This window comes from Phycodurus eques, chromosome 7 (genome assembly GCF_024500275.1).
Source record: "Phycodurus eques isolate BA_2022a chromosome 7, UOR_Pequ_1.1, whole genome shotgun sequence".
Lineage (NCBI taxonomy): Eukaryota > Metazoa > Chordata > Actinopteri > Syngnathiformes > Syngnathidae > Phycodurus > Phycodurus eques.
The window spans coordinates 16,233,316-16,242,826 of NC_084531.1; the positions used below are offsets into that span (position 1 = coordinate 16,233,316).

General features: G+C 43.1%; 1 protein-coding gene across 1 annotated transcript; it reads left to right on the forward strand.

The window, feature by feature from the left end:
• The first annotated feature begins 398 nt into the window (after nucleotides 1-398).
• On the forward strand, nucleotides 399-8,998 carry tmprss5 (transmembrane serine protease 5). Its single transcript, XM_061682189.1, has 13 exons — nucleotides 399-407; nucleotides 1,097-1,235; nucleotides 1,875-1,955; nucleotides 2,733-2,846; nucleotides 3,259-3,394; nucleotides 4,566-4,679; nucleotides 4,754-4,797; nucleotides 4,887-5,049; nucleotides 5,168-5,352; nucleotides 6,994-7,092; nucleotides 7,180-7,322; nucleotides 7,432-7,584; nucleotides 8,412-8,998. The coding sequence occupies exons 1-13, from the start codon at nucleotides 399-401 to the stop codon at nucleotides 8,418-8,420; spliced, it is 1,389 nt and encodes a 462-aa protein (XP_061538173.1). The 3' UTR covers nucleotides 8,421-8,998.
• The last annotated feature ends 513 nt before the right edge of the window (nucleotides 8,999-9,511 follow it).

Sequence of the window (9,511 nt, forward strand, 5' to 3'; positions counted from 1 at the left end):
CAAATGAATCACTCGTTAATTTCTTTCCACTGAACCTGCAGTGTCTCTTCAGAAAAAAGAAGACAAGCTTTGATCTCCCGCATCTTTCCCAAGTGCCAAAGTGTTCTGCATCTCATATGCTAATTATCCTCAACGATCCTCTTTTGAAACACTCTGATTTTACGAAACAGACCTAATTTGGACGCTTTTTGAAAAGGGAAAACGAAAGCAAAGAGAAAGTCTCATCTGTCAGCAGGTTGATGGGAGGACACTTCATTTTGTTCTCGAGTGCTGAGAGACAATGGCTTCTGCTTCCAAATGATGGAACGCAGACGTGGAAAGAGACTTTTCAACAATCTTCAATAATGACCTTTACCGTACCTACACACTGTCAGATTATTCCAAGTCTGGGGTGAATAATGGCAGAGGTAAAACATGTTATCCAGCAGGCCAGTGTCATCTTTGCAGGTGGCCAACCTGTGCCGCACCTGACAAAGACTAGGTTTTGTCGTAAAGGCCTTGTGAACCTCCCCTCCGATGGACAAACAACAGCCTCATTCACAGCACCTCTGCTGACCTCATTGTCTCTTTGTGAAGGGAAAATCCACAGTTGCATTCTGTTTAATGGTCCAGCACCGGGCACCCGCCTGACAGTCTCCTGTAGCTCAGCCACGGGCCTTCAGATGAGCTCGCAAACAAAATGGTAAGAAAAGACACTCATTGGCACTTTTGCTCTGATGTGCATGTGTGGATTTATACTCTTATCACATCACGTTGTCACATCTCGCATGTTTGACGATGGAATTGCATGCATAATTCCCTAAAGCTGAACTGTACATTCCTGTGACCGAGAACATGTTTAGGGTCACTAAAGTGCTATTTCACAAGAGAGCAGACAGTGGTCACAGTCATTTAGATGAAATGCAAGTGCCTTCGATGTAGGTAGCTTTATTATAACATGTATTGCCACCCTATAAACATGCTGCTCACAATGGAGTAGCAGCCCTTTGTTGAAAACACCACGACCTGAATTCTACTCAGATCATTATGAACAGATACCACTGATAGTAAGCTGAGGCGCAGATGGTCTGTGATGTACCTAATGTTATCCTAATAGAGTCCTGATGGAGACGCATTATCAGTCATTGAGAACCCGGCAGCCGTCAGCCATCCCTTTCCTTCCGATAAGGCAGCAGTAGTCGAACAAAGCGAGGGAGTGCAGAGCAGCTTGAAAGGGTTTCAGAACACAACGCATGGTAAGTGCCAGTTATAACGCCTAATCGCCATCTAATAATCTTGAGCAGCTTGGACTTAATCAAACCCGCTCTTTCAAACTGTAATGACACTGTACTGTAGTTCAACATTTTCATGAAGGAAAGATTGAGGAACTCAATTCTGTCGGAGTTGTTTACGCGATCCTTGTACCCAAAATTCTGCCTTTGCTTTGACTGGGCTGTCAGAGAGCTGTTCTTTATTGTGGTTTTAGTGGTGTAGAAAAGCTAAGTTCTAAGGTGCTGTGTAGCACTTCAAACATTGCTAAATTAAGAACTCTTTGAATATCATTCAAAACTGGGCATTATTGACATTTAAAAGTTCGTAAAGCTTTTATTGCATCTCATGAGACTGGACAGATGTAGCTCAACAAAAAATAAAAAGTTTACTAATAGGAGTGAAATGCAAAAATTAGCACTGCTTAATTACTTTGTTAGATTTAGTTTTTTTTCTAAATTGCTTATAATGTTAAGTAGGGGAACTTGGTTACCAAGAGTGAAGCAGCACAAAGGTTTATGAAATGCCAGATGGTGTTGGCATGCAAGCGGAGAGAGCACGTGTAATTTGTGTCTAGTGAGCATGCGTATCGAACGCAGCCAAAATGTATCAATTTGTCGCTCTAGCTCACAGGCTGGTGAGGCTGGTGGCAGCCGTGTGTGCACTTGGACTCTTGGGAGGCTTGGCTGTCGGCGTCTGGTTGCTAGGTGAGTGTTGTGTGTATGATAAATAAGCCCCGAGTTATTTTAGTCATGTCCAAATTTAGCTCTGCCCAGTGCAGCCCACCTGGCCCAGCTTTGTGAGGATGATACAAAACCAACCTTCAATTGATAGACACACATAATATGTCTCTTATGATGCGTGATTATTGATCGCAGCATAATAGTACACAATGGGCCAATCAGTGGTAGTTATTGCTGACAAAGTGATAATATTGCTAAATAAATGTGACAATCCGTTTTAATTGCAATATTGACAGCCAGCATTTTCCCACAGTTTTTTTATTGTTGCTGTTCTGTATAAACGGCCCCAAATGAGGGTGAATCGAAATCGATCCAGCTACTTTTCTGTCGTATCAGAGCTCTTACAGAGGAGGGATGCCACTTGTGTGTATACATAATGCCAAAACGAGCACTTCATACGTCACAACAAACGCTGCTGCTTATGTTGCCATGTATCTTATTATCTGATTGCGGGATGCAGTATTGCTGTGTGACAGCACAGAAACAGCAATATCCCGCTTAACTGGATTCTGTGGAAAAGGCATATGCGTTAGAAATTGCAGATGATCAGTTTATGCAATCTTGCAGGCGATGTAAAAGTTGATGTTCAGTGATGCTCTATCAATATTTTAATTACCATAACAAATCTAAAACCTTGCATGCGAAATGAGTGCTTTTAGTGGGGAGCGTGTCTTTAAATAAAACTCAATGATAACACTTAGACAGTCTTATTAATTAACTACATCATGTTTTACCACTCAGTCAAATTTCTCCTGAGGCCATCATCCCCTCACAGTGCAGTGGGGCTGGGGGACACAAAGGAGACGGCTTTCTGCAACGTGACAGACGAGGTTTCTATTGCCGACCCCAGGAAAGGTCTGTGTCAGTTCCCTTTCTTCGCTGCTAATTGGAGGGAAGATTCTACTCAATTGTTAATGAAAGAAGAAGGGGATAGTGAAGTTGCTTATTGTTATTCTTCGTAGTTGAGGTCACAGTTCAGCTCTGAAGGGAATTTGAGCAGAAAATTACCATTCAAAAGCAGATTTTTTTGTTGCTGTTTTTACTCTGGAGACTTGCCCACTGACTGGCATGAAAAGACAGTGTAATTATTTGTGCTTATTTGACTACATTAGCATAGATATATATATATATATATATATATTCCCCCCCCCCCCCCCGAGGCAGGGGAGTTATTTTGTTTTCCACAATCAGTTCTCACTGGCAGACTGTTAATTAAATGTTGGCGTGTCGCCTGCCTCGGGAGGGATTTTCAATCAATCAGGTTCAGTGTTTTACAGGATCAGCCCTGAGAACTCTCTGCTGGAGATCCAGCTGGGAAAGGTGCCCACCTGGCTGCCAGTGTGCTATGAGCGGTGGAACTCGTCGCTGGGAACACTGGTCTGCAGGCAGCTGGGTTATCTGAGGTTCCTCTGGCTCCAGACACTGTGCTCTCACTACTGCACTCAGTCATGCACAGACTCACTAATTTACCATTCAAACCTGAAAATGCCTGAAGACTTCATTACAATCTTACAATTCAATGCAGTGAGTGAAAGATCATACAAAAAGGTGAAGCACTATACCACATTTGAACTGGATCATTTGTCGAGCAGCACTGAGTTTCACTACGCCTGCATCCACAAACCTTGAAGGTTTTGTCCTGCCATGGAACTTCTGAGGTTAGGCACAATCCAAAACACTGCTAAACCTCCAACCCCCCGCAATAAGTGAAAATCCATGATAAAGAAAATACCTATAGAAATATGGGGGGTGGGGGGAATGTTTTAAATTGTTTTGAATTTCCTTTTTTTTTTCTTTGAAATTGTTTTAGGGTCTTCAAACACACTTCTAAAACAATACACACACATTTAAGCACACAATATATTGAGCGAGAGAGTGCAAGTGAAATGGATAAAGAAATGGTGAATATATCAAAATTAGTAACACATACAGGACAAAAAATATGGTGTTTGCATCACGGAGAGACTACCTGTATTATCAATTGCCTTAACTAGTTTTAAAAAATAATACACAATAATAATAAAACCACAAAATAGAGGGGGGGGGGTTACTGTAATTCATTTCAGGGTCAAACTGTCACCATGACAAACATTTTAAAAAGTAATATTAACTGTCATACAAGTGTAAAACAAGCAAAGGGCAGATGTGATTAATGTTGTCTCATGCATAACATTTTTTAAAAGCCAAAGGCAGTGCAAACGTCATAGTCTAAAGTTTTGTGCAACTTTAGAGACATACTTTTCCAGAAAGTGTTGGCCAACATGCCACAAAAATTCCTGCCATAGTTGATAACCCAAAAATACTATTTGTACAAAGTCCCATTAAATTCTATAAGAAACTACACAATTCCAACCTCGTTTCTGAGTCTTAATCATCTAACCATCCGCTGGCAGGTGAACTGGAGCCCATCTTGGCTGACTTTGGCGTGAGAGATGTGGTACACCCAGGAGCACCCAGCCAATCTCAGGGCACATACTGTATAGACAGAATAGCATTCACACTCACATTCACTCCAATAGTCTGCTGTAACTGAATCATCTTATTATGTATTTGCATAATATGTTGTAATTGCAGACTGACCAAGCACAAAGGCGTGAATCTGACAGATATTGGGCCCAACTACACGGAAGGCTTTCTACAGATTACCTCAGAAGAACGGGGAACTCTGGAAAACATGTGGCAGTTCAGGTAACGTCACCGGACATCTTAGCCCAAAGGGTTGTTGGTTGTATTTCAAACATTACCAGTTTGTTTTCATTTAGGCGGAGCTGCATCACTGACAAGGTTATCGCCTTGCAATGTTTTGGTGAGGCCATCACAGTATGACTGATAAGATTCATGTTGAATTGTTTTCTAAACTTCCTTCGTATTCCATTTCTTCCTCTTTCTACACAGAGTGTGGCACACGAGCAAAGCTGCCCAGGATAATCGGAGGAGTGGAGGCCACACTGGGAAGGTGGCCCTGGCAAGTCAGCCTCTACTACAGCAAACGCCACACCTGCGGAGGCTCCATCATCACCAGTCAATGGATCGTCACAGCTGCTCACTGTGTGCACAAGTAAGAACGGGCTGACCTTTGCGGCACTGATAATTCAGAGGTTACAACAACTGTGAAACAGCTGCGCCACACACAGCACCCACGGTTTGACTCCTCTTTTGTGTTTTCAAAATGTCAGCTACAGGCTGCCGCAGGTGTCCAGCTGGGCGGTCTACACAGGCGTGGTGACACGCAACTTGGCGAAAATGATGGAGCACACGGGGCACGCCGTGGAGAAGATAGTCTATAACAAGAACTACAACCATGTGAGCCACGACAGCGACATCGCCATGATGAAATTGCGGGACCCGCTCAATTTTTCAGGTCCGTACGGAAACCAGCATTTTTTATTTTAAGGAGACGTACAGGTATCGCTCTTTTTTTTTTTTTAACAATTTAAAGCAGTTCCTCGTGGATTTTCTGCGACATGCTTCTGTTAAATTACCACAAGGATCCAGAATTACAGGACGTAGTACACACCTGATTTCTTGACTTGCTGAAATTAATTAGTTTTTAGGTTTCATTCAAGGGTGCTGGCTGGAATGTAGGGGGGGAGTCCCGGGGTCGGTGCTGCGGGGCCGGGTGGGGCGGCCCTCTTTATCTGTGGGTGTCCCGCCTGATGTGCCCGACCTGCAGGAGCCATGCCTCTTAATCACTCACCTAGCACACACTCACTGTAAATATTTTTCTCACTAGTCACTTCTGGGAACACATACATATCCAGGGGTTCCTGGCGGACTGGTATGGGGTCGGGAGGGTGTGGGTGTTGGACCGGGTTTCAGTACGTCAGTGCTGTTTCCCGGTCCGGGCGCCTTGCCCCTACGTCCTGGTTTCCCCCCCAGGATTTTAATGCATCACACACACACACTCATGCCCATTGCTGAGACAGGAGGTAGGGCCAATGATGGGGGTGGCATCGGGTCCCTGCGGCCTCCTCCGGGTGGCCTGTTGTTGTGGGGCCGGTGGACCGCCCTCGTTGTGGGACGCGTCTCGTCCACCGGGCTGCTCTCGGTGGACTCCTGGGCCCGATCCCACCTTTCAATTGATTGGGTGAGGTTCTCAGCCACCGCGGTGCAAGCACAGCAATTACAGGACACTTCTGTCAGTCAATGTGCATGCGAAACCGTGTCAGTTCACTTGCATGCAGGCACACACCCCTGGGACTTTTTTGCTGGGTGTGGGGCCACTCGCTTATTGGGACAAATAACTCATGAATATGCGAATTGCTTGGGTATCTCCTCACTCACACTCTAGTCTGGTGATAAAAACGGTGAGTGCACATTCGCTGTGTGGGGAAGCTCTTCACCAACACACACACACACACACACACACAAGGAATTTGTCTCTGGTAGTTGGAGCTACTGTTGCTCTTTGAGCAATGAAGTGTACCACTTGTGTGGCGATGCAGCTATAATGGCATTGCGCAAATGATGCAGTCCTCCAGTGATTTAGACCAATTTAAAGTGACTAATAGCGCAATATCTGGTCCAGTTACGATTGTGCAAATGGTGCAGAGTTCTCAAACACATAAGTGGCCAATAGTAATCAACAACTGTATGCAAATAGTCCAGCATGATAAAACAGCGAGTGCACAAATAATGCAGAAGTGTCCCAACAGAGCTGTGAAAAATTGGCAGCATGTTACAGTGAAATTGTAGGTCAACTGTTTAGGAGGTTGATGGCAAGAGGGAAGAACAGAGATGCAGAAAAAGGTCCGGGGGTACTCCTCAGTGCTTAGCAAGTCTTCCCTCATGTAAGTAAGTCCATTAATTAAATAATAATTACACTTTTAGAGAAATGAGAGAATCTGCCTTTGCTGACAAATGCTAAAACTTGGTCCAATTATCAGTAATGTGTGGACACTGCCTAAGCAACTTTAGGCACTATCCTCTGTTACAATGATGAATGCAAATATGGAGTATAAAGTTACCCTTTCCTATTATCTTTTTTTCCATCTAAAATTAGATACAGTTCGCCCGGTGTGTCTGCCTCAGTATGACTATGACCCTCCTGGAGGTACGCAGTGCTGGATCTCTGGCTGGGGATACACACAACCGGATGGTGGTAAATAAGGCGCCACTCTAAAACAAACATCTGCTGCAGAGGGAGTGCATACAGAGCAGTGGTGGTGTATGTGTGGGTCTCTCTCAGTTCACTCATCTGACACCCTGAAAGAGGCCGCCATTCCTATCTTAGGCACCAACAAGTGCAACAGCTCCTGCATGTACAACGGCGAGATCACACCGCGGATGCTGTGTGCCGGATACACGGAGGGAAAAGTGGACGCGTGTCAGGTCGGGTCAGGTGCACATTTCCGGCTGTACCTTGTTTTGATGTTTGCAAGACTGTGAAGACTGGATCAGTCGGTCATGGATGACGGGCATTCAACACTGTCTGTCACAGGGGGATAGTGGTGGGCCTTTGGTGTGCCAGGATGACAACGTGTGGAGGCTTATGGGGGTTGTCAGCTGGGGGAATGGCTGTGCCGAGCCCAACCACCCCGGAGTCTACACTAAGGTGGCCAAATTCCTCGAGTGGATCTACAAGATAATGGAGGTATAGCCATTCACAGTCAAATATTATTAACGGCATTCACATTACATGTCTGTTTACATTACAAACAAAATCTGTATTTTATGGTTGGGCCGGTCAATTAATCTATTTTATCCATTAATTCTAATTAATTTGTTACGACAATTTCTTTTTTAGTCAAATTTTTTTTGCCTTCCATTGTTCATAGTCCTTGCTCCTGTGGACTGCTTATATTAACAATATAGCTGCGAATAGAGAGGAGCTAGTTGACAAAAGCAGTGTTACCAATTTAGTCACTATTACATAGCGACTCTTGCGATCCCTTCAGTGACTACTTTTTAAAAACAACAAACGGGTTTAATTCCAGCTAAGAAACAGACAATATGAGCAGAAACATTTTGACATTGTTTTCTGTATGAAAAGAAAGGAGCTTGGTGGAATGCAATCGCACAGTCAATCACACTGACTTGACATTTGGTGCCCATTAATACATTGCAAAAGCAGTGATTTATCAACATGTAGTTTTATAACTTGTTTGGTAGCAGGAGAAATAAAGCAAATCCCAGACGAGAAAAAAACTAAGTTGTTATTAATTATGTCATTGTCATTTGAGTTATCTATAAGGGAATGGGGTAAAAACACTTATTAAAATTGGCAATCGAATTTTGGTGAAAAGAGTTTTTATTTTAAGGCCATATGGCCCAGCCCAAGTTATTGGTCTATTTGTAAGACAAAATGTAAATAGATAAAATGAGTTCACCTTATGTACAAGCTTCAGCAATAACCATGACAAAAAAGACATTTTAAATGCCTCCATTTTGCTTACTGATTACAGTTCTTTATCTTTGCAGACTTACTAAGGTGGGACCACGATGCAAGAGCACCAGAAATAACAGTGGACATTTTGACGATAAACATTGCTTTTTTAATTTATTGCTTATTTAATTTAAAGCTACAATCAGATATATACAGGGTGGGTAAAAAAGGGTATATATTCTTCTTCTCTTTTTTAAAACACATTTTATATTAGTTGTTCTTTTTACCGTGTCATTTTTTTCTTGGCATCTTTCCCATATTGAGCTCCTTCCTTGCCTCAAATTTATTTTTGATTACTACATCCTTATGTCACTGAAACCTAATTTCCTGTCTTTCTTCCTTCCCTCACACCTGTTTTTATTCCTGCATCCTTCTGTCATTTAAACCTGCCTCAGACCTGTTTTTGTTTTTTATTTCCATCTTTCCCTTGTACCTACCAGTCTTCATTCTCCCTTAGTCCTCCCTTCCTTTCCTCTCCGAGACCCACTTTTTAATTTTGCATCCTTTTTTATTTTGCTTAAAACAACTTTTCTGCCTTCCTTCCTTCGGTACCTGTCCAATACTGTTTAAGAATTCACTTTCTTTGTTTCCGACACAAATTATTTGCGATTATGCACAGTACCTACCTGTAAAAAGATGCTAATTTTAAAAGTTTATACATATTTCTGTCCAAACCTTTACATCAAAATGTATTGGTGTATTTATTTTTATTGGACAAAATAAAAAATTATGTCTTCTGATGTCCTCATCTGTCAAGTGGTTAACGAGCTTCAAACTCCCCTGTTGCACAGCAAAAAAAAAAATAATTTAAAAAATAAAATAAAAGATATAGAGATCCGCAGCACGGTGGACGACTGGTTAGAGCGTCAGCCTCACAGTTCTGAGGACCCGGGTTCAATTCCCGGCCCCGCCAGTGTGGAGTTTGCATGTTCTCCCTGTGCCTGCGTGGGTTTTCTCCGGGCACTCCGGTTTCCTCCCACATCCCAAAAACATGCATTAATTGGAGACTCTAAATTGCCCGTAGGCATGACTGTGAGTGCGTATGGTTGTTTGTTTCTATGTGCCCTGCGATTGGCTGGCAACCAGTTCAGGGTGTACCCCGCCTCCTGCCCGATGACAGCTGGGATAGGCTCCA